The 25,858-nt window shown below is 45.0% G+C and overlaps 1 protein-coding gene across 1 annotated transcript in view; it reads left to right on the top strand.

The window, feature by feature from the left end:
• The first annotated feature begins 203 nt into the window (after positions 1-203).
• The window catches only part of PLPP3 (phospholipid phosphatase 3), a 43,444-nt gene continuing 17,789 nt past the window's right edge, over positions 204-25,858 (top strand). Inside the window, exons 1-2 of the mRNA XM_030455169.1 lie at positions 204-938; positions 24,093-24,250. Of these exons, the coding sequence (XP_030311029.1) occupies positions 800-938; positions 24,093-24,250 (297 nt within the window). The 5' untranslated portion in view covers positions 204-799. The remainder of the gene's footprint in view (positions 939-24,092; positions 24,251-25,858) is intronic.

Genomic DNA, 25,858 nt, shown 5'->3' with positions numbered 1-25,858 from the left:
AGGAAAAAAATGTGGAGTTAATTATCTATGTAAAATGTCAGATGCAGGAAAGGGGCTGTGCTTACTTGGATATCCCATCCGAGGCGAAGTGACTGATTCTTTTTTTTTTTTCTTTCCTTTTTTTTTTTTTTTTTTTTTTTTTTTTTCCTAAGGGGTGGAAAGGACCTCGCGAAATAAAAGTGCAGAAAGAAGCCGGTGGCTCCCAGAGCGGCCGGGGCGGGCACCGCGGGAGCCCCCAGCGCAGCGCGGAGCCACAGAGCTCACCTGCCCCCGGGACGCAGCATCGCCTGGCTCCTCGCTCCGCACCTTTCCCCGCATCCCCCCGCGTACCGAGAGCTTGATACAAATATATACAGATTATATATATTATTTTTATCCCACCCCCTCGGCTTTTTCCTTCAGGACTTTTTCCACCGCTCTGGAACACGCGCAAACTTCTTCCCTTCCTTCCCGCCCCTCCTTTGCTGGTGGTTTTCTGCTTGGTTTTGTTTTGTTTTGACTTTTTTTTAATTTTTTTTTTTTTAATTTATACTTCGTTGTTGTTGTTGTTGTTGGAAGACCCGCCTGCATTTTCTTTTTGCTTTTTTTTTTTTTTTTTTTTTTTTTTCGTCTCCTCTATCCCAACCGGAGAGAGGCCGGCAGCGGCTCCGGCGGTGCGGGCAGCACCTCCCCGGCGCACGTCGTGTGAGCCCGGCGGAGCTGCCCCGGCCCTGCCCGGCTCGGAGCGGCCCTGCCTGGCTCAGAGCTGCCCGGCTTGGCCCGGCTCGGCACGGCACGGCTCGGGCTTTCGCCCCCGATAATGCAGAGCTACAAGTACGATAAGGCGATCCCGCCGGAGAGCAAGAATGGGGGCAGCCCGGCTCTGAACAACAACCCGGCCAAGAGCAGCAGCAAGAAAGCCCTGCTCATCTGCCTCGACTTCCTCTGCCTCCTCATGGGTGAGCAGCCAAGGGGGGCTCCGAGGGGATCCGCGACCCTTTTCCCCCCCTCCCCACCCCGCTCCCAGCCCTTCTGAAACCCCTCGGCACGACTTCGGGATAAGTTTGGCGGAGGGAGGGAAGGGAGAGAAGGGAGGGAGCTTGGCCGTGTCCCGGCCGCGCCGTTTCCCAAACAAAAGCGGAGCCGGGAGCGGGACGGGGAGCGGGGCCGCCGGCCGAAGCGAACCGGGGGGAGCGGGGCCTCCCCGGAGGCACGGAGGGGCTGGGGGAGATGGGCACAACCCCCCCCCCTCCCCAGCCCTCCCTCCCGATTTTCTTCTTGTTATTTTATTTATTTATTTATCGCTTTCCCCCCACTGCTGGAAGAGAAGGGGGAATGAGCTGGGGGGAGGGTGCAGCCCGGCCGTACGCAGGGGGCACTGTGGGTTCGGGGATGCTCCCCCCGAACTGCCCAGCGCCCTCCGAGCTCCCCCTCCGGCCCTGGCCCTGGATCCCACTCCCTGCCCAGCACCTCGGGAGAACCGGGATCAGCTCCAGGTGGAGGTAGAGCTCTACGGCTGCCTGTGTGTAGCTTTTGGGAAAAAATTTAAAAAAAAAAAAAAAAAAAAGACACCAAACCGAGCCTAAACTCTTGCCACTCGTTTACTTTGTTTGCTTGGCTGTCGGGTTTCCCAGTGGTTCTGTCTTTCCTCTTTCTATCCCTTTTTTGCACCCAGGGTTAAACCCATTTCTTGAAGCTTGCTTTGAAGTCTTCCCGGGCATCTTGTAGTCCCTGGAAAAGCCCATGCTTTGCTAGCCCGCTTGGTTCCTTTGGAACTGGTGTGGCACGTAAGGAAAGTGTCAACAGTTTGTCTGGAAAAGGCTTTGCATGCCAAAACATCAAGCGTTCAATTATGGCTGCAATGCTGAATATTTAATTGCCAGGCACAGGCAGGGGAAATCAACTGGCTTCCAACAAAAGAGATTAATAACCCAGCAGCACGTGAGTTTAATACTCCAGACACCACAGTCTTTAAAACAATTGTTTCTGCTTAGAGCCCATTTTTTTAAAAGACTGTCAGTTTGATTTAATTTTTATGGAGTTTATTGATCATCTGGTGTGTATTATGAGGCACTAATACATTAAGGAGAGAGGCATGGTTTTCTCTTTATATTCCCACAAGAATAGAGGGCCAGTGCAGAATGCTTCATCTTCTTGGAGCTGGAAAAAATAAAAAATACTTGATATCCCATCTATGAAATCCATTTAAATAAAAACATAACTAGCTTGACTTACCTCAATTCTTTAAACAGAAGGTTGGGTTCCTAGTAAAACAGCTCCTAGGAGTCAAAACTTTTAAACTTGTATTTATGCAAGTTTTCTTAACTTCAGGCATTCCTGGCATGAGTAAGTGCTCTTTGGGTAAAGGGTTTTTCTTCCCCTCCTCTGGACCAAGGGTTCTCACTGCAAAAGCAGTTAGTTGACATGTGTTATTCTACTTGTGATAGTTTGGGTAAACAGGACTTATCAAGCATCACTGGAAGGTATTGTTAGTGGGGAATAATGTGATACAGCAAAAAAAAAAAAAACCTGATTGCTGCTGTGTTTCACATTACTACAGGTGGAAATCAGAAAGTAAACACTGGAGTTGGATTTTTTTTATTCTATTTTATTTTATTTTATTTTTTTTGGTAGCGTGAGAAGCATTTAAAAGCAAAGCATGAATTCAACAGCTGAAGGAAAGTTTTTAGATCTGGCTGATGGCCAGCAGGTGAAGAGCATGAGTGGGACGTGGTAAGGGAGATGATTGCATGATGGAGAGCCCCTGGTCTGTGTTTGGGGTGGGCTTTTCAAATACACCCAGACCAGTATTGTCAGACCTACTGGTGGATGACTGGGCATGAGTTGATGTGAAAGGGAGCTGCCCCACTCCCAGAAGGACTGGCTTGCTCTTTCTTCTCTTTGCTGTTTGCCAGGAAGACTTAAGAGATTCTAGTTTTTGAGCACTTGATTCACATTTTTATCCTTCCTGAGCTTGTAAAGAAACCAAGCCCAAAACACTTTGAAGGTGAAAAAAGGTGCTCTAGCTAAAGCCTTTAAGAGAAAGTTGGACTGATAAAAATTGATGGGTATTTACACCCTCAGTAAAAAATAAATTAAATTGAAGTGCTAGATAAGTTAATGAGAAGCAGAATTGGGTGAGATGACTTGCTTTAAAGTTGGAGGTACTCAGCTGAGGTCTTCTGCTGGTGCATGTAGGCACATGGCCAATGGCCTCCAGTGCAGTTAAACTGAGTTATGCCTCTTGAGTTGCTGCCCAAAGACATTCAGAGCAGCAGAGGAACAGAAGGCTTTTTCTCATTCGAGGACCACTTGAGGAAATATTAAAACCAGTCATTTGATTTGCAGAGCTCTGTGACGCTGTGTTGGCTTCAGGTACTGCTGGAACTCTGACCCCAGTCAGCTTTCTATGGGGGGAGGCAAATGGAAAGAAGAAATTATGGCTGAAATGTCTTTCAGAGATGCCACACGTCAGCTTTCTTCGAGGTGGTAGATGCCTACAAACCCTTCTTTGTTTACATACAAATTTAAACAAATTACCCAGAAGACAATTATCATAAACATCTAAAAGTCAGAATAAGTGAAGCAGAGCTATCAGGAGCTTCCTGCAGCTTTAATTTGATTTGAAGTTGTTATATGATCCACTTGTGTCTTTCATCCTTAAGTACAATGGTTATCTTGCTAGTAAATGCAGAAGGGGAAGATTTGTATCTTTCTTCTTTGGGTATCATGAGGAGCAATGTCTTCAAGCCACTGTCAGAAGTGCCTTGCTGATGGAGTCATTTGGGTGAAGCTGGACCAGACCCCTCATTTCTCCCATATTTCCAACTTGAGTGGGGTTGGCAGGGAGCTGAGCATTTTGGAATTACCCCGTTCCTCTAATGAGCACACTTGACACTGCCAGATCCCTGGTTTCTTGCATGAATAAAAGGTTTCATCACTGAACTTCCCAGAAATTTCATGTCAGTGCTTAACTCGGTGCAAGAGGCAGAAAAGAACTGAGTGTGCATTTATTAAAGCAGGTCATCTGAGGGGGGGAAAATAACTTTCTCCATCTGCTTCCTCCTCTGGGGAGGGCTCTGTTTAGAGAATTAGGAGATGTTTCCTGAAATTGTTAGGGCTGCAGGCAAGCTTGATGCTGTGGAAGTGTCCCTGCTGCCCCATCCCTGTCTCAATGATCACTTCCAACACATCTGAAAATGTCTTTGAGAAGCTCAGGTGGGGGGAAGCTGAGGTTGTCCCCAGGAAGCTGGTTGGTGTCTTCATGTTGTAGAGCTGTGAGGAACTCTGTTAAGGAAGATCTCACTCCACCTGTTCATCCTCAGACCAATTGTAGCCCCATCCTTTTGCCAGGAATTCATTGCACCTTGGCCATGGAGTTGTTCCTACCCAGATACACCACTGCTACAACAAACCACCACCTTTCTGCCAGGTGAGGAAAAGCCTCCTGGCCTGACCTTTGAGCTAGGATCTTTTTGATCCTGGCCCCACAGATGTTGCATCTAGGGTTAAATTTATTCCTCCTAGACCTGCTTCTTTTTCTTTTTTTTTTTTCTTTTTCCCTTGGCAGGAGCTCCCCATGTTCAGCAAACTCTGAGCAGCCACCTGTGCTTTGCTGAGGGGTGTTAAGTCAAGCATTTAATCTCAGAAAAGGGGAAGGCTGTGTCAGCAAGGTTGATGGGGCAGATGAGGGTCTCCGGTAGCTTCTGTTTATGCAGCTTGTGCAGGTAGAACAGCTTCCAAAAAATCTTGGTTGTGCTATAAAATAAAGGGATTTTCATCTGGCATACCTGCTCCTGGAAATGGGGTTTATGGGAGCATATGTTTCAGGCAGCAGAATTCACTGAATTTACAGAATTTACTGCCTTTCTTGTATTCTGTCTCTAATTTAATTTTCTCTCCTCTGTCAATCCCAGTTCATCTGTGCAACACAAGTTTTACTGCCTTGGAGAGGTTCTTGAAGAAACTGATGGATAGGTCTCCTTGTGACCTTAATATCTCTTCAGCTTTCTCTCAAATTTGGCATCTAGCGAGCTTGATGCTAAAATGAACTTTGAAAGTAAATATTTACCCCAGTAGGACCTTGACATGTTTATGTAACTGGGGACATAATCTTATAATTTGGGCTAACAGTTTAGATTATGCTCAACTTTCCTCTTCTTTGTAGAAAATTGTGTTGTCATCCCATTTGCAGAAGCAAAAAGGGGTTGAGCTCCAGTGAGGACCTTGTTGCTCTGTCACCAAACTTGATGCAAACAGGGCTGGCATTGTCATTTAAGCGTGGGAGGAATTGAAGAGGAAGGATGAGGTTAGAGTTACTTGAATGTTAAGTTGAATTTGATGAGCTAAGCAGCTTTGCTGTGTTTGAGTTGAGGGTGGTTTGGTTTTTTTTTTTTTTTTATTATTATTCTTTTTAAGACTGTGCAGGGCTCGCTTGTCGTGTAGGTGACATCTTGCTGTGTGCTCCTGAAAAAAGTGCTGACCCAGCTGTTTCTTGTTGTTTCTTGCAAGGGACAAGGAGATCTGAGTGTACTAAACCATCCAGACAGTCCCCATGCCTTGGTGTTGTCTTCTCGGTGGTGGGGGAGGACCGAGTCCATACCACACACAAGAAGCTGTGTGGGTGGAGAGTCATCATCATGTTTTCAGCATCCCTAGATGGGGTTTGGTTGTTAATATTTATGCAGCACTTATTTTAATACCTGTGGATCTCTTGGTGGCAGTGAGCTCCCTGTGAGGCACCAGGAAGGGCTTTGACAAAGGCAGGTTTGAAGAAGTGGCATCTCACATTGGGGGTTTGTGATTCCATCCCACCATCACCTGGGAGTAAAGGAGGGTTTTTTGCACCTTGAAAAGCTTCTTATTAAACCAAGAGTTGGCATCCAAACATAAGAACCATCCTTAGTTTTGATCCACTCTTGCAAGACCATGGGAGCCAAAGATGACTGGAAGCAAAGAGGAGAGAAAAATATTTTGGAGGTGTTTAAAATACACTTTTTTTAAATTTGTTTTTTATGGTTTTATTAAAACCAAAAAACCTATCAAGAGCAGGTTATTAATGACAATTATACTTAAGGTGTTAATTGCAGAACAAGGAAGTGCTGTACCTATGGCAGACTGAGTCCTCAGGGGTGTAAATCTTCTGGCTTTCCCGAGTCAGTGGAATTTGGCCAGCCTGAAGATGTGTCTCCAGGAAAGCAGAATTAAGTGCAACTGCTTCATGGCCAGAAGTGCTTTGAATCCTGTGTACCTGCTGCTGAGGGAGGCAGGCAGGAGATGGGATCACAATTACAGTAGATGACATAATTTTTTTTTTTTTTATCGTCTCTGTTTGTAGTGAGCACAGAAAATAATATAAACATCACTCCCAGATCAAACAGATTATTTTTATATCCTTTAAATCTCAATTTAATATGCATGCCTTTCTTAGGCTGTTTTTGGTCTGACTTTGTTTGTCTGGATACAGGCTGGGGGTATCTCTCCAGATGCGTGTGCCTCCCTGTACCACCCAAGGATGCTTTGCATACCACGGCTGGGGAACCTTGCAAAACCAGAGCTCTTCTTTAGTGCAATTGAGGGAGGGAGGAGGGTGTTTGCATGCCTCCATCTCTGTCTGAAGTTACTTAAAAGAGGAGGGGGAGAAAAGCCCCCCCAAGCCTTGCTCTCTCTGTTGGTTGCTCTGGTGGAACAGGCTCCATCCTCTCCGGTTGGTTCGTACAATGCTCCCGCTTCATCCCTGGTAATCCAGAAGGGACCCTTGTGGTCTCCCTGTCTGCCTGCACTTGGAACAAGGGCATGCCTGTTGAAGGCAGCATTGGGAAAGGCAACAACAACCTTCAAACCTTCCTTTCCCCAGCATCCACACAGCCAGCACTGAGAAGGGTGGCTTTCCCCTGCATCCCGTGATGAGGGCCACAGGGAGAGCTCTTCCCTGGATGCAGCTTGCCCTCCTGCATAGCAAGATGCCAGCTGGGGTATTAGTAGAAGTCTGTGTATTCTTAGTTCTTTATTTTATATATGGCCTTGGCTTCTGCAGTTGTGTTGAGGTTGTTTGGCTTTGGTTTGGTTTTTGGTTTTGGTTTAGATAGGTCAAGTTTTATATTGTCAAAAGGCTGGAAAATGAGAATGAAGTGAATGATAAAGCCTAAAAAGATTAATTAAAGTAATCCAGCATTTATTCTGTAATTATAATGTCTGAAGTCAGTTTTCTGAATATGTTTCCTGATGATTATTTTTTGTTTCACTGGCTGGTGTGGCAGAGCTATGGGACCCTTGGGACAGCAGAGGCTCAATCAGCCCTCTGTGCTTCCCCAGCACTGAAATGGGGCTGCAGATACCTCAGCTGGAGCGTGTCCCATCAAAAGCTGCCCTTTTGGTGTCACATCTTGTGGATCAGCCACATCGTGGACCCTTTCTCAGAAGGGCATTTGTATCCCTTTCAAAGCCCCCCCATCCATCCCAGGACGTCTATCTAGGAGAAGCACTACCTGCTTCATGACTTTGGGAGGTGTAAAGCTTCTTGGGGCAGAATGGGTGTCTGTGTATGTAGGGTTGTGTTGGAGCAGCTGTTGGGAAGTTACACCCAGGAATCCCTTCATTCCTTCTAGCTGGACACGATGGCTTAGTTGTAGTGGTGGGATCATGATCAGCAGAAAGTGCTCTTCAGATTAGGCAAAAATGAAGGAATTTGAAGTGACTGAATGCAGTTTTTGATGCAAACCATTGGGAAGCTTGCCTTAAGCATAACTTAGTTCCCAAGGCAATGTATTAATGAGTTGGAAGATTAAAAACCAGCAGGTTTTTAAGTATCAGAAATTTCTGTACACTCCATCCTTTCAAGCTGGTCACGTAAGTGGGCTTGGTGTTCACATGCATTGGATGTTTGCAGACAGAGGACTGAAAACCAACTCTGGGCATCAAGTAAATGTTACAAGTGGAACATGTAATTTAACTCCAGAGCTCCTGATGCTCTGAAAATGGATGTGCTCTTTATCCTGGGTGTTCTTACCCCAGTGTTCCCTGGAACTCACACCCGTACATGAATTTGTCTTATCTGAGCATATGGTGCTCTCAGTCAGGAGCTGCAGGGCCAGGCTGGAGCTTCCAAACAAAGCTCAAATGAAGCTGCGTTTGGTCTGACAATGCTGGTGACAAAAGAAATCAGTGGAGAGTGTTTTTAATCCTCTACTACTTTCCCATGATTTTTTTCATGCCTTGCCCCAAAGGGTATGAAAGCTGTGTTGAGCGTAGCACAGAGAAGCTTGGGAGATGCTTTCAAACCTTGCTGATGAAACCTCCCAGTGGGTTTGGCCTGAGAAACAACAAATTGAAGCTGGATTAGAATTGTTAGGCTAACCCAGACCTTGCCCTGAACCCCAAAGGTGGCTGTGGTGCCCTTCACTGCTCCAGGAGTTTGCAGAGAGCTGGACCTCTAGGAGCCACTTCAGCTTTGCTGGTTGGGGGAGTTGAGAACCATCATGGTTCAGCCTTCCACTGTGCAATTGAGTGGAATTCCACTGTGTTAAAGAGAAAAAGTGAAAGTTACTGGTTAGTGGTTTTGGGCAGCCATCCCTCTGCAAACAAGTGATGCTCCCTCAGAGAGCTGGCTTCTCCCAGCAATGTCCCAGGGCTGCTATATGGGGGAAGTGACAAGCTGCAGGGCAGCCTGCAATTAGTTTTCAGCTGGGTTTACTGTAAATTAGTGGGCATGGCAGCCATTTCTGGAAGCTTTTACTCCTGTGTCTGATCAGCCATGGACCTTTCTGCAAGGCTCAGCCCTGTTCTGGACAGCAAGGACATTGCTCTGGTCCCTGCAGTGGCCCTGGCAACCAGTCCTGCACCCTGAGCATTTTTAAGGCTTTTCCAAGGCTTTTCTGCAAAGCCTGCCACTCTTTGAAGTGTTGGTATCCAACGGGAGAGTTGAAAATAAACCTTCTGCTCTGGTAAGTGCAGGTCTGGTCAGGGAACGTGGGGTCCATTTATGTTCTGAGTGATGCTCATGGAGGCATTTTGGATGTACAGCAAGCTGGTGGCAGGCAGCAAAACTCCTTTGAAGTCAAGAGCTGTGAATCAGTTTGGTGTTAGCAGGCTTGTGAGGCTGCTCTTTGATCATTGATCAGATGACCCTTGATTTTTTGGGGGAGCTGCTTCCCTCTTCTGTTCCTGGGCTGCAGGCGAGCCAAAGCTCCTAGAGGAGATGGGTGCCAAGATGGGTGCCAGGATGCCCTGTGCCCTCCATCCTGCACATTGCAGGGGAGGTTTGTGCCTCTGGGACTTTTTAACCTGAGGAAACAGGGAATATGAAGGAGCATCACCTCTGTGCATGGGCAGGGAGCTGGAGCAGGAGCAGGATGAGGGCACCCTTTGAAGGCAGTATTCCCAGTATAGATGCACCCAGGAAGCCCAGTGGGGTTTCCAGAGCTACTGGGGCACCTCTAATTCCTAAAAAAATCAGTGAAGCTGTAAACTTGAGTGCTTCTGTCAAGCCTGCTTCCAGAGGTGTCTTTTTGAAGTTGGATGATGTGCAACCCTGGAGGAAATTCTGCAGCTCCCAGGGCTTGGGCCAAAGCGTGTCCCTAGGACATGTATTCACCTGTCCTGGAGCTTCCCACCTCAATTCCTGTGAAAGCTTCCCCAGCTGGGAAAGCTGTTTTGCAGAAAAGGGAGACAACCTTGCATCATCTGTTTTATCAGGAACCGACTCATCCGTTCCCAAAATAAGAGCTGCAATTTTTCTGGGTAAGGTTATAGGAGGGGAAGGTGCTCTGAGACATCTGCCAGCTGGTAAAACCCAACACTAACTAACAGGGGAAGGGCTTGGAAGGGGCTTTTTTATTTTTATTTTTTTTTAATACATCAGTGACTATCTCCTCAAACAATTCCATATTTTTCCCCATCATCCAGAACAGTTGTGTGTTTTTTTTTCACCTAGCACTCCTTGCTGCTTTAGCATGCAGCTGTCATGCTGCTGCAGCTCCCACAAAGCAGCTGAAAACCAAGGTAACAGCAACATTTTGAGTGAAGGGGATGAAAAGCAGAATAGGTTCAGCTTATTTCTTTGTCATTGTTGGAGTCCTATTCAGTCTGGAGCTGAATAGGAGGCTGATTAGCATGTGGAAGCATTTCTAAAGCATTGGGCTGGGAGGGTTAGGTGGTTGGTGGTTTTTTTTCCTTAAAGGAGAAGTTTTGTGGCATTTATTTTTCTGACTGAGCTGGCATGAAGCTTTAAACCCATGGAAAAGTCAAATAGTGTTTTAGAGAGAGCCTGCTTTGAGAAATCACTGCTTTCATAGGCACAAAGAAGTTTTCCAGTGCCTAAAACTTTAGGAGCAGGATCTAGGGACACTGTGTTTGAAGCAGCCAGGCACGTGGGATAGAACTTGGGATGCATCTGGATGGGGATGTAACATAAGGGACTTTGCTCTCACTGAAATTGTCTGCAAAACTGGGTGTTGCTTTATGAATGCCACAGGCTGAAAATCCACCTGCTTAAATGCTCAGTGGTTTGCTTTCAGAGAGAAAGATATAATGCTGAGGTTGATTAAAAAGCTGACTGCAAGTGGAAAACAACTTTTCCCCAATTAAATTGCTTCATGGTGCTCGTTTTGGAGAACAGGGTTGAATTTATTTTTTAATTTTTTTTTTTTTTAACCCATTGGTGTCAGGATGAGGTGTGAGGCTGATATCCCAGTTTGAGTCCCTTGATGCCATGAAATTATCACCTTGGTGCTATCTGTGTGTCTCAGGAGGTCCTGCCCTAGGAGTACCACATCTCCTGCCCTTTGTGGGACTGTAGGGTGCTTGCAAACCCTGAGAGATACAGGGGACTGTGGATGTAGCAGACTTGTCCCCTGAGCTTGCAGACCAAGGAAAATACAGGAAAATACATTTAATTTCTGGGTGCAACTAGAAGTTGCATGAGAAGCTCATGGCAAAAGGAGTTGAACCTTCCCTGTGTTGCATGCATGGATCAAACCCTGTGCTTGGGTTTCTCTGAGGAGCAGTGGTGCCTTGTCTGGTTTTCCTCCAATTATCCCAGTTTAAAAGAAAAAAAAAAAGTGCCTCTCCAGCTCACTGCTAGGCCTTAATGTAGGCTATGGGAGGCTGATTAAAGCCGTTGTTTAATTAAGGAGAACTTAGCTCCTCTGGTCTCAAGTCACCATTAAAGAATTGTTTGGAGCAATCCTGCAAGACTTCTTTTTCTTTTTTATTTTTTTTTTCCTTCTTCCTCCCTCTCTCTCCTTTAACATGAAGCAAGTTCCTAGCCCTGTATGTGCCCTCACACCGAGGTTTTGGAAGCTGTTACAGGACCACAAACCTGCTGGCAAATCTGGCCACTGCCAAAGGCATCTGAACATTAAAAAAAAAAAAAAAACCAACCCTGCAGAGGGGTGGGAGGGAGTTCAATCTCAGGATACGCTGATTTGGAAAGGGAATCCAAACAAAGAGGCTTTTCAGCAGAGGCTGAGGCTTGGCTTCTCTCAAGGGCAGTTTGGGCTTGGGGAAGCATCCGGGAGGTGGTGAGGGGAGCAGGAGCCCAGGAGCTGGATGCGGGGCGGTGTAAGGTTTCCCAGCACAGTGTGGTTTTGTGTTACAGGCTGGGGAACTGGCTGTAAGCTCTCTCTTTTTTTTTCTCCTTTTATTTCTGTTGGAAACAAAGGGAGAGGTTTAACTTTTTTGTTTTGGTTTAGTTTGTGTTTTGTTTTTTTTTTAATAAAGTTTCCCATCGCCTGGCCCACCTCCACTGCAGCTTTGGTGATGCTTCTGGCTCTCGATGCTCAGGGCAACCCAGTGGGGTCTCTGACCTGGAGAAACCCTTTCCTGGGTCCCACACCAGGTTCTTAGGTGCAATTTGTTTTGCCCAGAAAGCAGGCTACCCCAGGGGTGTTCTGGGGGCCAGGCACCTCCTAAAGAATGGTCTGACTTAGATAAAAAGAGGTGAAATGAGGTGGCTGCTGGAACAGCTTCTTCACAGCAGGAGGGATATAAAGTTTTGGGGGTATCTCCCAGCCCTCCTGTCCCCACAGCATCCCTGTCCCTCATGGTGGCACCTCTGATTGCCACCAGACTCCAGAGAAATTCCAAGAAGAGCCAAGCAGGGAGGAGATGCTACCAACCATTCCAACCAACCAGTTGAGTTGTTTGGGCTTTTTTTTTTTTTTTTTTTTTTTTTTTTTATAGGCACCAGATGGTTTTAATAGAGGAAAGCTGAACTTCTTATGACCCTTCCCCACAGACGTTGTTTGTTGTTTTGTGATTGTGGCCAGGACAAAACCATGTCCCAGAACCTGCAGTGAGTTGGGGATCTTGGTGCCTGGTGCCTTCTTCTCCCACCCCACCATGAGCCCCCCCTCTCTTCAGCTGCCCCCCGCTCCCCCCTCCCCAACACTCCTCTGCCTTCCCTGCTTCCAAATTATCCAGGGGGAAGCTGCTGGGTATAAAAGACTTGAGGCTTTCCACCCATCCCTGGGTAATGAGATTAGCAAGAGTACAAATTGGGAGAAAGCAAAACCTCTAAAAGCAAAGCACAAGGAAGCAATAAAATGCCAGGCCATGTTTTCCTTTCTGGTTGATTAAAAATTCTCCTGATAAGCAAGAAAGCTTTCATGGCTTCACAAGACCTGTATCATGTCAAATGCAGTGAAAGGTTTATTAGAAGGCTGAAGTGGTGCAAGCATTGGGTTGTGCTTGCAGCCCTTCTGGTGCTGAGTTATCCCCCAGGGCTGGATGTGTTTTGCAGTGGTATGGGAGCAAGGAGTGCAATGGGGAAACCACCTCTCCTATGGAAGGAGGAAATTGTATGGTAATGTATGGAAATGAGGGAGAGATGGATCACAACTGTCAGGAAACTTAACATAGAAACTGGCTGATGGGGAAAGCTGTATGGGAAAGGTACAGGAAGAGGAGCAAAAGCCATCAAATTGCTGGTAATGATTATTTCTGAGCATTAATGCATGGCCATCATGCCTCCAAACCCATCACTGAGTGCATGGTGGTCCTGGGGCTGGTTCCACAGGGAGCAGTGTTACCCCAAGGCTGATTATTTCTGCAAATTCCCCTCTTGCTGCCCCTCTTTACCATCATGTTCCTGCCCAGGAGCACCAAACCTCCAGTAAATCTGAGACCATCTCATGTGCCATTCATTTTGTAGTGGCTCTGGGGACAGGAGACCACCAAGATGCTGCAGATTGGGGTGAGGAGAGGTTCAGTGGACTTACCTTGGGTTTTGGGAAGTAGCAAGTCAAGCAAATGAAGAAAATGAGGTTTGGTCTGCTCTCTGTGGAAAGCCAGTGGTGGTGGGACCTACTCCAAGTCAGTGCCAAGATGCTCCATAGGGCCCATGGTTTCCCCTAGCTTGAGAAATCAGTGTTTGCATTTCTGTTTGGGAATCAAACACAAGATGGGAATGAAAAAGCAGGGAAACAAAAGGTTCATTTCCGTGCCGTTTGACTTCCCAAGGTTTTAAATGCCAAGGGCTGCCTTGAGAGCCAGCTGGCTGCAAAGGGATGCAGAGCTCAATAGAATGGGTTTTTTGGTCAGGAGATCTAATAACTGTTTTATTATCTTGAAAGAGATGCAGCTCTGTGTACTTTTTCCCCTCCAAAAGTGAATTATTGTTTTTAGGTACCTGCTTCTTCACCTGTTCCTAAAGCTCCTGCTGCTACTGTTTTATTACCCATAGGAGTAAGAGGGTACAAGCAGGAGGAATGGCAACTATGGAGTGAAAATTATACCTCAGTCTGAGAGTTTTTTTCTCCTTGGAGGAGAAAAGGATGCTTCATGCAGAAGGGAAAATACAGTAGGAGGTTCAATTTGAGTTTAAATTGAGGGATTGCACTGAGGGATTCCCATCTCCCTGCAGAGGGTGGTGAGCAGTGACAGCAGGATCAGTCCCACTGCTTTGTGGCCTGGGAACAGGCTGGACAATCCTAATTTTGCAGCCAAAACCTCCCTTGTACAGTGACTTGAAAAGAAGAGGGGTGGGGGGAAGGCCAGCTTCAAGCAAATATAATAGTAAAGCATGGGATATTTGGCATGCTGGCTGTCTAAATCTTGACATTAGGTACCTGTGAATCAGCCAGCAGCATGTTAATTGGTGGCCCTCAGTAGATGAGGATTTGGCATTGGGTCTGCATGTAATTACAAGCCACACACAGAAGGACACAGGCAGCTAATGAACTCCTGCCAAACTCCAGCTCCGCTTCTGCGCCTTTTGAAGTTTTTCTGCTCTTTCAGAGTTTTGTATAGTAAGCACTGAAAGGCATCAAATCACCCCTTTGACAGCCTTGAGAAAGGGTTGGTTTGTTGAATAACTTGTGTCCCTCCAAAGTCCCATCTGAGAACTGGGGCATCTATAGGCTCCTTTCTCAACAGAGCAGTAAATAGGCTGGAAATAGAGGACACCCCCTAGGAGCTGCTCAGCTCCTTGCTGACTGGAGCCAGCAAGCTCTGCTTGCCATGATGGGCTGCAAAAAAAGAATCTTATTTCCATTAAAAAAACAAAACAGACTCTTCAAAACAACCCTATCCAATGGTCAGGGCTTTTCCCCAAGTATCAAAGGAGTTAAAGCAAAGGATGTGCAAGTAGGTTGTAGTTCATCGCACAGGTCTGGGGTTGTGTCAGTGGTACCAGGGAGGTGATGAAAGTGTTTTTTGGAGGGTTTCTGCCCCTTTGGGGAGTGCAGCTTTTTGTGATGCTGGATTTGGAAGGCTGTGGTGCTTTTCTGTCAATTCTTTGTGGCTGGGATCGGATCTGAGCCTGAGTCCTTCTCTTCCTCTTTTCGTGTCTGAAGTGACAAAGGGAGTTGTTGTTAACATAAAAACAATTTCCATGAAAACCTGCAATTTTCAGGCAAACATACCAGGCTGGTTTCATGGCAGTACCATGGTAAAGAGGAATAATGCAACTTTGGCACAAAGCCCTTAAAAAAAAAAAAGGGGGGGAAGAGGGGGGGCTGCAAAACAGAGAAACCTTTGTCAGAATTAACCACAATAAAGAAAAAGGGACTGCTTATTCCCTTGGGCTTCTTTAACCTATTTTTTTTTTTCTTTTTCCCCAGTTTATTCACACTTTCCTTGACAGCATTGCTACAGGGGGGCTGGAAAGGGAAATTGGGAATTATCCATTTTTGAGTTTAAAGAGCACAGTCCATGTTGTGTCCCTGGAGTCTGTGTGAGTAGGGACTGGGCTGGTGCCTGTGCCCACCCGAGTTCTGCCCTTCTCCAAGGGGGTCTGAAATGTCACCTGGCTGCTGAGGTTGGGGCTGTGTGTGGGAAAGGGACTGTTGTGACACCAGGTGTGACAAAGTGGCCATGCACTGGCCCTGTGCTTGCAGAATGGGGTGGTGACATCTTGGGCATCACTGTGACACTGCTGTGTCACCTGGATGTGCAGGATAAAAAGCACCCAGAAGTCTGGGATGGTTTATAGTGCAGAACCACACTGTGCCCTAAAAAAATCTCTTTTTGGCTTTCAGGGACCCAGATATTCATAAATGGGACAGGGGAGGTGGGTTAGGGTTGGTACATCTGTCACTGGGGGTGGTGGCTCGCCACCAGGATACCCCATTCCTACCTTTTTTTCCACCAAAATAACTTAGACTTTTGCAGCAGCAGGGCCAAGGCAGAAGCCATCACACCACTGCCTTCCTGTGCAGTCTGCCCTCCCTGTTCTATAAAGCTATTTTAATTAGCAGCATGGATTTTTTGTTTTTTTTCTTCCTAATATTACCTGGTCTCAGTTATATCATGTATTGCTCTACATTAGGGTGCTGTTCTCACACAGTAACTGCAGTCAAAATCCAGACGAGGGAGAAAAAGATACAATCTTACACCTTTTAAACCCATAGGTGAACAGGCAAAGCCTTACTAAGTTCTGCTCCAGGGACCACTGAGATCAAACCCCCAACTCTTGAAGGGCTTTTGGATCATTTCCACCTATGCTCATGGCTTTTTTTTTTGCCTTTCAGCACTGTGTGCCATGCATTATATCCTGGAAACTCTACCAAATCTCAACTACCGAGGGGGAAAAGTTTCATTTCCAGTTAATCAAGGGAGTTGTGTAATACCATTTTCTCCTGGGGAACTCCAGAAAAAAAAAAAAAAGAAAAGAAGGAGGGGAGGAGGGGGAAAGAGAAGGGGGGGTGTATTATATAAGGCAAGTGTATTAAGAGGAAATAAATTATGAATTAAAAGTGATTAGTGAACTTTTAAGGAAGAGGTCAGAAGTACCTTTTGGACTACAAACTTTTTAAGCTTTCAGTGCTTGTATTTGGTTACAGAGTTATAACCCGGCCTTATTTATGCAGGTGGCTGCTGCTTCAAATCCAAAGAATTGGATTTACAATAGGTACATTGACAGAACTGGGTCAGAAAGCTGCTCACAGCAAGCTGAGGACCTGGGCTTTGCTGCCTCCTGCATAGGGGCAGGGCAGATGCTCCCCAAAATGTGCTTGGTAAGATCTGTAGTGCCTGGAAGTTCAGCAGATGAATATTTTTGTTTAAGGGACTCAGAGTTGACCCAGTGAACTGGATTTCTTTTTGCTTAAATCTGTTGATATAAAAAAAAAAAAAAATGCTGCCTTTATTTTCATATTTCTATATGAAATATAGGTTGGGGTAGGATTCAGTTGAGGGTCTGCAAAGAAGGGGCCAGAGCTTATACCTGGTGGTGTCTGAGGGCAGTAAGATGAGATAAGGAGTCTCTGCTTCCTGTTTTATCTATTAAAACAACACCTACATCCCAAAAAAACCTTCCTTTTAAATAGAGGCTGATGGAATTGAACAAATATATTATTATATGGGGAAATATTAGTGTTCATGCAGCCAACACGTGCCAGTGGGATGATGTGGATGAAGGGGAGGAGTAGCTCTGCTCACTCTTCCATCGCTTTGGCAGAAAGCTCCTAGATTCCCCCCAAAAAGAAATGGGGTGTTGTGCCCCCTTCCTGCAGCACCAAGACTGCCAGTGCTGGGCAGTGGTCCGAGCCCTTCCTCGAAGGCAGAGTCTGGAGGAGTTGTGGCTTGTTCCAAACCCTACTGACTGGCAGAGTAAACCATCTTCACTTCAGTTGTAATTGAAAACATAATAGTCACCACAGTGTGTTTTTTCACACGATCCCTTTGCCCTGACTATTGCAGAGTTCACAGACACATTTTTAATTTTATTTTTTTTTTTCTCTCTCTCTCTTTTGGGTCATCCAAGGTCAGATTTGTCATATCTGGGAGACCTTCTGAAGCACTTGGGTATATAGAGGTGCCCCAAAAGATGCTGACACGTTGGGGTTTTCATGGCTTATCCCATTTTTGGCCTTGCTGGAGAAATTATGAAATGAAAGCTTTGTTTCCATTGTGTTTGACTGGAGCTGGCCCTGGGTTTCTGTTGATAATGTCTTTTATATTCACCCTCTCCAACTTTTGCTGGCTGACCTGTCTGCCTTAAATCTGTTTTACTCCACAAATGTAGAATTTTATATGCATCTAGATATTGTGGGTTGGATAGGACCTTTTGTTCTTATTAATGCATTTTTTAGGTATTAAGAATATATGCAGGGTTTAATATAAAGCTCTTTTTAACACAGCAGCTCATGCCAAATTCCCAGGAGGAACATCTTAACATACTTTTTAGAATCCCTTCTCCTCTTTCTTTATTTGCACGTGGTGTTTACTTCTGGAAATAGGTAACAGGTACTCTAAAAGCCATATTTTTTTTCCCTACAAAACCAATGGCAGCCCTCCCATTCATCTGGAGCTCTTGGAGCACAAGGTTGGCCCGTCCTGCTCCAGCTACATGAGGGAACATTTCCACCCAGGTTTTGAATCCAGAGGAATTTTGCAGTGCATGAGAATCATTTGACCTTTGGTTTAAAGGATCTGTTACCAAGAGCTTCTCTCTAATAATATGATTCTGTGGTTTTATACAATATGCCCTCAGGGTGGTTGGGTCAAAAAAGCACCTATAAAGTCACCCAGGGCTGTAGGTGCTGCCAAGGATGGGTTTGATGTCACTCATCCAGTGGCAATCCTGCCACCATCACCAAGTCCTTTTAGAGGCACTTCTCCAATAGCTCTGCAGCTTGGGGTCATCGACGTTCATAGAGTTATCCATGTAGAAAATGAGTGTTCTTTGCTTCCTTCTTGTTTGCCATTGCACTAGCAGGCATTTTGCTCAGCATTCCTGACCAACCAGTTCTTATTTAGAAACCAAACCAAACAAAAAAACCCCAAAGGTAAGAAAAGATGATGTTGTGTCAAAATGAAGCTGAGTCTGCTTGTTGGAAATCTCCTGGACTAGATCTAGCAGCTGGTGGAACTGAGAATGGTGAGGCTGACATTGAAATTCCCATGATTTGGTTGAAATAATAATAATTATAAAGTGGACTGGAATGTCAGCCTCTTGATAGGAAGGACATAAAACAGATTGACATAGATAGGCATAAAGTTTAGTGTGAGTTATGTGGAAGAACCTCCAGCAAGTCAAAAATAACCTAATATCTTGGGTTTGGGGGGAAATCACCAGATGAATCCTAGAACTTTTCCAGCCAGGTCAAGTCAAAGAAATGCAATATATTCTGATCCTTGTTTATAGGTTCTTTAGTGCTCCAAAGCAGGTACCTGTTCTACAGTAAAGTCTAGGGTTTGTTTGTGTGTTTGGAGAATTGTCCTGTGTCTGTGGAGCTGTAATACAGTTGAATGGGAATCTGTTTTGCAAACACAGATATTAGATATGTTTCCAAAATACAGGCAGATGCACAAAGCAGTCTTTTTGACTGCTGAAACTCAGGTGAAGAGCAATTAAGTCTTGAGCAGGTAACAAAATGCAGAGTTGAATGTATTCTGCATTTCTGATGTGAATTTAGTTGTCTCTTGGGACTGTATCAACATCAAACATCTGGATTCAGTCAAAAGCCATAGGGGAGGAAGGACCCCACTGATGCTCTCAAGACCTGAAAAAATCCCAGCATAATGGGATTTTTATCCAGCCTGCTGTGGGATCCTTTCTTTGCTAACTTCTGGGCTATGGATCAGACCCCTTGAGATAATATTTTTTGTTGATCAAGGTTGTACCTTTTCTCAGGTGTTTTCTTGGTGCTGGTGCAGAATCAGGCTCTGTTGTGATTGCCAGCATATATCTGAGAGGATAGAAATGTGGAAACACTTGTGTTTTTTTGTGTTCTTAAATATTAATTCCATCTGTGTGTATATAGTCAACTGGCTTCAAGAGTTACTCACTCTTGCAGCAGCTGCCAAGGTTGATCTGTAGGATTTCAGTTCTTCAGAAGTTAGGAAGCCCACTTTTAAAGCCCCAGTAAAGCCTACAATAGGCTAATTTAGGTTGGTTTGGCTTTGTTTTTTGTTTTTTGGGGTTTTTTTGCATTTCAAAATATGTACAAATATTGTAAACCAAATAGGGTTTATATGTACCCAAGATCAGCCACTAAGTACTTCAAATAGAAAATCCATCACTTGTAGGTACCCAAATATTTACAGAGTGTGTCTTGAACGAGGAATGAGATACCCCACTCAGCCCTGCCAAATTATTTAATGATCTTTTTCACTTACTAAGCTAGGTGTCTAATCTACCAAAACCCTAAAAACACACCCAGGACCTGGATTCTGGCAGCCAAACACATTACAGGGTGCTTGTTAGAAATTACCATTGCTTTGTTGAGATAGCCAGCAACATCCCACTGACCTCCAGGGTTGAAAGAAGAAAGATTTAGTGGATAAAAAAAAACAAACACCAACAACCTTCCATCAAAACCAAATATTTAAAAGGGGAAAAAAAAGAAACTAGTGTGACAGTGTTTAATTTAGTGCAGAGGTGAAGGCTGGGCTGGGAAGATGAGAGCAGCATGGATTTGTCACTGCCAGAAACACCTCTTCCCCTCCCACTCACCCCATGGCTTTTCCAATGGGTGGTGAATGAAAGCTTAGCCCTTTTTTTTTTAAAAAAAAAAAAAACTTTTTCTTTTTCACCCCCATTAAAACTTTTCAAAGACTCTGAGACTTGAAGTTCTGTGCCCAGCACAGAGCCCTTTTTTATTCTGCCTTTGCTTTTATGCACATTTCAAGCTGGTCAGGGAGCACATGGAGGTTTTGCAAGGTTTTTTTTTTGTTTAGGCTTAGTGATGGGGTTTTAGCTTTCATGCTGCCAGCCTTCCCAAGATTATTGCTTATTAATTGCTTCTTAATAAAGGGGCTGACCAAAGAAAGGGAAATTATTTTTTGTTTTGTTTTGTTTTGCCTCGGTGCTAGATTTCCAAACTTGATTCGCTGCATTAATAGGAAAGACAAATAAATTTAAACCCTACACTGAAATATCTTGGCGTAGGACACCAATGGTTAGGGGTCACTGAGTCACTTGGAGCTCTTCCCAAGAAAAGTAACATCATTTCTCAATGTCCAGCCCCATGGCATCCCGTGGTGCCTTCCACAGTGTGTCACTGTCTGCACCTGCTCCGTGCCCCTCTCCTTTGGAAGGGGCTGGATCAGTCCCCAAGAGATTCCTGTTACACTCCTGGTTTGGAGCCCTGTTTGATCTCCTACAGCATGGCAAGATAAAAGCATGTGGTTGGGATTTCCTTCTTCTGTTATTAAGGTAAAAAATCCCTTTTATATAAAGAAAAACAACACCCCAACAACCTATTTTTTAGCTCCTGAAGGATGTTGCCATTCAGAAAGGTGATCTCCACTCCAGTTACTTTTTTGCAGGCCAGATAGGACTGTTTTGAGAGAAGAGTGACCATTCCCAAGAATCAGTATAGTGTTTTATCTGCCTTCTAGGGCTGTCACTCATTCCAGGTCACCATTTTTTACAGTTTTTCTGAAATGCACCTCTTGTACTCTTGATAAAATTTGTACCATGGGTAGGGATGGGAAGTGATGGAGGTTGAAAACTCAGCATCTTTACAAGGAGTTCAGCTCTTGAACTTGTAGATGCAAATCAGTGCAGGCAGGGAGGCATAATTTAATTGTCTTAATCAAACACTTAATCCAAGGCAGAGGTAGACTGGGGCAGAAGAAGTGCAGGAGGCCAGCTGTACCATCTTTGTGGTAGGACCTGATGCTCCTTGCTTTCCCTTTCCAAGGGCATGTGGGCTGTATCCCCACTTCTGGATAGGATACCTGTGCCTCCAGCAGATGATTCTAATGTGAATAAGGTCTTTGGTGATCCTAAGGGATCCCAAAGGCATTGCTGTCCACATTTAATTTTCTGTCTTCTTCCAGCCTTTCCCTTTATAGTGTTTTTTCTGCAAAACTCATTCTCTGGCTGCCTCTTGGCACCACTATAAGCTTCTCCATGCTCTTGTCACAGAAAAAAAATAAAAATAAAAGGGAGGTTGGGGGGTGATGACCTAGTAGTGATTTAGAAAACTCATCCTCCAGGAATAACCTTTTGGAAGAAGCCATCTTGAGCATGATTGACCCTTGAACATGGGCTAGGGAGCTTCTTTTCCTTGAGTTGAAAGAGCAGCCTGTCATCTAGCCCTGGAAATCAAGGGCATGTTGTGTCTTCTAAGCAATATCCCTTTAGCTAGGGAGAGTATGTTTATGTTTCTCATGTTGTTTTTTCTTTAAAAAAAAAAAAAGGAGGGGAAAAAAAAAAAAAAAGGGAATATGAGGTTACTGGTTTGCTGGAAAAATGTCAAGATTTGATTGGCAATATCCCACTAAACCACAAGTTTGTAGGAGAGAAAATAAAACCATTGGATTTTCTGAACTCTGCCTATGTGCACTTTTAGAAAATGTTATAGCATATAGGTCAGTTTTGCTCTTATTATAGTTGTGGCAAGCGTGTGTATAATTGAAACACGGAAATACTCCCTCATGCTGCTGACTGAATGAAGGGAAAACAAATCTTTATTATTCCTGGGTTCACATAATGTATAGGAACATTATTGTCTTTTTTTTTTTTTTTTTTTTTTTTTTCAAGTCAGTTTTAGCTTTCAGATGTATTTTATTGTCTGTGGGAACATATGTTTTACAGACCTGTCATGTGAAAGCTATTAACAAGAGGAACTGGAGGAATAACAATAAGCCACGTAACCCTGGCATGTCTACTCCCCGAGTTCAACTCTTTAGGCCACTGCTTCAAGTGCATGTGGAACTGGAGCATGCCAAGCAACATTAGCTCTTCTCCTGCCATTTTTCATTGGGGAACTAGAGGATTTTTAAAGTGACCTATTTAATATCAGAGCGCTGGCGTCAGAGGTGGGACTTGGGGCCGAGCTGGCTGGGCCTCAAAATGGTTCAATAGTGGAATGAAGATCAACTGGATTCACACGAGATGTCCAATTATATATATATATATTATATATATATTATATATATTCTTTTATTATTATTATTCACCAAATCTGAGCTGGGCAGGTGGTTTGCAAACCTTGCCTTGCCAGTTCACACGTGTGGTGGAAACCGTGCAGCCCTGCCAGGCGCCGTGGGGCTCGGTGCTCTCCATGATCCCATTTCCAGAGCTTCTGGAAAAGTTCAGAAAGGTCTTGAGCAGTGGCCCTGCCTGCTCTCAGGTACCTGAGAGGCTTCAGGTTTGGATGTGGCCCTTCCTGCTCCCAGGGAGCAGATGATGGGGACTTTCCCTTCTCTTAAGGCTGCCAAAACCAGTGAATAATCCTGGATTAAGCAATTTTCCTCCATTAACGTGGAGGAAAGGGAGCCAGAAAGGGACTGTGCAAAGTGAAATGTAGAAAGTGGTTCTCGTGGAGATGAGAAGCATAATTTTGATGACACTTTTTAGTTCCCTGGATGGTATGTTTGTTAATCACACCCAGCAGATTGTGACCACTACAACTGTGCCATGGACAAATTTCGCTGAAACCCAAGAGCACTTAATTTTTTATATACATATTTATTTATTTTAATTTTAGAAGGAAAATCCCTCTGATGTCTTACACTTCTAGCTGTGTAAACAAACCCACAGATACTTAAGCAAGTTAGTGGTCAACAATTATTCCCTAGTGCTTTCTATAGGATCTGGGTGTGAGACTTGTCTTGGCCCAAGGACAATCTGAACCACTCTGGAGTTTGTTTTCTCCTTACCTGGGTTTCGCTCTGCAACTGGGAGGAGGGTTTCCTGTACCTCGTGGCTCATGATTTACTCTGAACTTGGGTTTCAGGGACTTTAGGGCTTGTTTTGGTGGAGATGTTCTCCCTCTCTCCACGATGGGCTCAATAGCAAAGGTGGAATACTTGGGAAATACCCCAGTGCTTTCCTTCCAGGTTGAGGCAATGCTATTACTCTGAAATCCTTAGAGGAGAATGGGCTTGCACATATGGAATGGTTTTGAGGTGTGCCCTCCATTGCATGTCCTGACCCATCACACCCTGGTTTTCAGCCCATCTGCTCCGTGCATGGTGCAAAGGTCCAGCTGGGCTGTGCAGATGCACAAACAGCATTTCAAACCCAGATTTCCTGGGACTTTAATGTGACTGAAGGGAAAGGTGCTCAGGTGGGAATTCTCCTGAGGATTAGCTGGCTGGGTGCATGCTCCAGTTCCCCTTGCATAGATGGATCAAGGATGGGTGTCCTCCCATGTAGTCATGGTGTGTTGTTAGGCACACATTAGAGAGGAGGGAGCTGAGGAAGGCTTCAGAGGCATAAAAATAATGGGGATGGAGTGAAGCTGGGCTGCCCAGGTAGAAGCTGGGCTGATACTTGATCCTCTGGTGTTTGTTTGCACAGCTCTGGGCTGCCTGCCCACAGGGCACCCAGCAGAGCAGTGGGTTCTCCCCAGAGGAAAGTGCCAGATTCATTTTCATGGCTTTTTTTTTTCAGAGGGATTGCTTTAGGGGTCCGTTCCTGTAAGTTAATATTTGCAGTGCACAAAGCTTAACTGAAACCAGACAGTGCAGACATCTGATAACCATAACAGAGGAGATGCCTTTTTTCCCCTCAAGAGTGACTTGGAAAAACAAATCCCAATGCTATTCCCTTTGGAAAGATAGCAACAGGAAAAGTATCAGGAATGGTGCTGTGCGGATGGCAAGGGGGTTTCTAGTGGGGTCTTTTTAGGTTGATTTTTTTTTTTTAGGGACAAGCTGCTTGTGTTTGCCTGCAATGCCTGATGGGTTTGGTTGTTGTCTCCCTTTCTTTGTAGCTGGGTTGCCCTTCCTCATCATTGAAACAAGCACAATCCAGCCCTACCAGCGGGGCTTCTACTGCGACGATGACAGCATCAGGTACCCGCTGAAGACCATGGAGACAATCAATGATGCAGTGCTGTGTGCTGCAGGCATCCTCATTGCCATCCTGGCTGTAAGTACTGACAAGACACCTCCTCTCCTGCCTCTTGGGCTTTTTTGTCACTTCCCTAGCCCATGGCACCAATGGCCCATTGGTGTCCGTGCTGTTTGGCGAGGTGCACACCCCCTCTGTCACTGCCTGACTCCTGGGTGAGCGTGGAGCAGTAAACATTTTGCAAATGAAAGCTTGTAATGGGAGGAACAAGATTACTCTTGAAGTCCATAAACAGGCCCAAAGCTGTTTGGGCAAGTCTGGGAGCTCCACAAGAGTTTTCTCACCCTCTGGTATGAGTTCAGAGTAGAAGTAAAAATGCTTGAGTGTCAATAAGGACTCAGCATGTTTTGTCCCTATTCAAATCACTCTTGGTATTTGCCTATTTTATGGTTAAAAAAAAATATATATCTCTTCATGCATGGAAAATTTTCACAAGTTAGTATTAGATTTTAAGAGATTGTATAGTACAAACATATTAAATAAACAAATAAAACCTTCCATGGGGAGTGCATTACCAGAGTCCTCACTATAAAAAGCAGTGATTGCACCACCTTGCCCAGTGTCTCCTCCTTCTCCTTCCCTGCCAGGTTTCCTAGAGCTCTGCTAGGATCCAATTGCAGGTGACAGCTTTATATGTCAGCCCATGGAGCTGAGATTCCTCCAGCATGTATCTGGTGCTGGGGCAGAAGGCAAAAGGTGTCTCCTGCTTGTCAGCTAAATGCTTCCAGCTGAAGGTGAAATCCTGAAATTCCCCTAGGAAAAGTCCCTGTTTTCCCTCTCACCTTCTCTTGGCACAGCTCAGGTGCTTTCCCAGAGGTGCTGCCTTCCTCTTGGTCCTTCAGCTGGGGAGAGATGGAGAGTTCAGGAGCATTTTCTCTCTTTCTGGCTTTCACCTTTCCGTGTCACAAGGTGCAGTGTCACAGGCAATAGGTATTTGAACATGGCACCATGCCTGCTTTTGTAATACCCCATTCCTAGGCTTGCTGCTTTGTGCTGTATCTCCATCATTTCCTGATCCTCTCCATCCTTTCCTGACCACCCTTTGCAAAGCAGTTCCCCAAAACTGCCTTGTTCCTATGCCTCTTCCCTCCTCAAAAAAACCCTAAAAGCTGCCAGCCCCCCAAATCCATAAACACAGCAGAATTTCACCCTGCAGGTGAATTACCCCCATGTGTGGAAAAGCCATAAAAAAACCAAACAAAACCAAAACCTAAATAAAAAAGCCTCTCATTTTCACATTACTGCCTGAGCTATTGGCAGGCTGGCTCCATGCAGAGAGGGCTTCTGATCTGTAATGAGGTGGTGGCAAAACCAGGAGTTGGAACCAGATCTGGAAACATTATCAGCAGCCAATGTGATCCATCAGCTTTTCTCCCACAAACTAGCAGGTCAATTAGAAATAAAAGAAAATCCCCCAAGAATTAGATGTTTCTGCCCTGCTTTTTGCTGTGCCCACAACAAATGTAACTTAATATAGGGTAAATTCAAGCTCTGGGTTGGTTGCTGTTGAGTGATACAACTGGCTAACGAGGAACTGAAGCAAGAGATTTCTTTGCTGTGGCAGCATGTGTGGAAAATTCAAGTCAGCCTGACCTCTTTAGGTTTTTTTCAGATGTAACCCAGATC

The sequence above is a fragment of the Calypte anna genome, chromosome 8 (assembly GCF_003957555.1).
Source record: "Calypte anna isolate BGI_N300 chromosome 8, bCalAnn1_v1.p, whole genome shotgun sequence".
Lineage (NCBI taxonomy): Eukaryota > Metazoa > Chordata > Aves > Apodiformes > Trochilidae > Calypte > Calypte anna.
The sequence above is the reverse complement of the archived record's forward strand: the minus strand, read 5'-3'. Positions and strand labels throughout refer to the sequence as shown.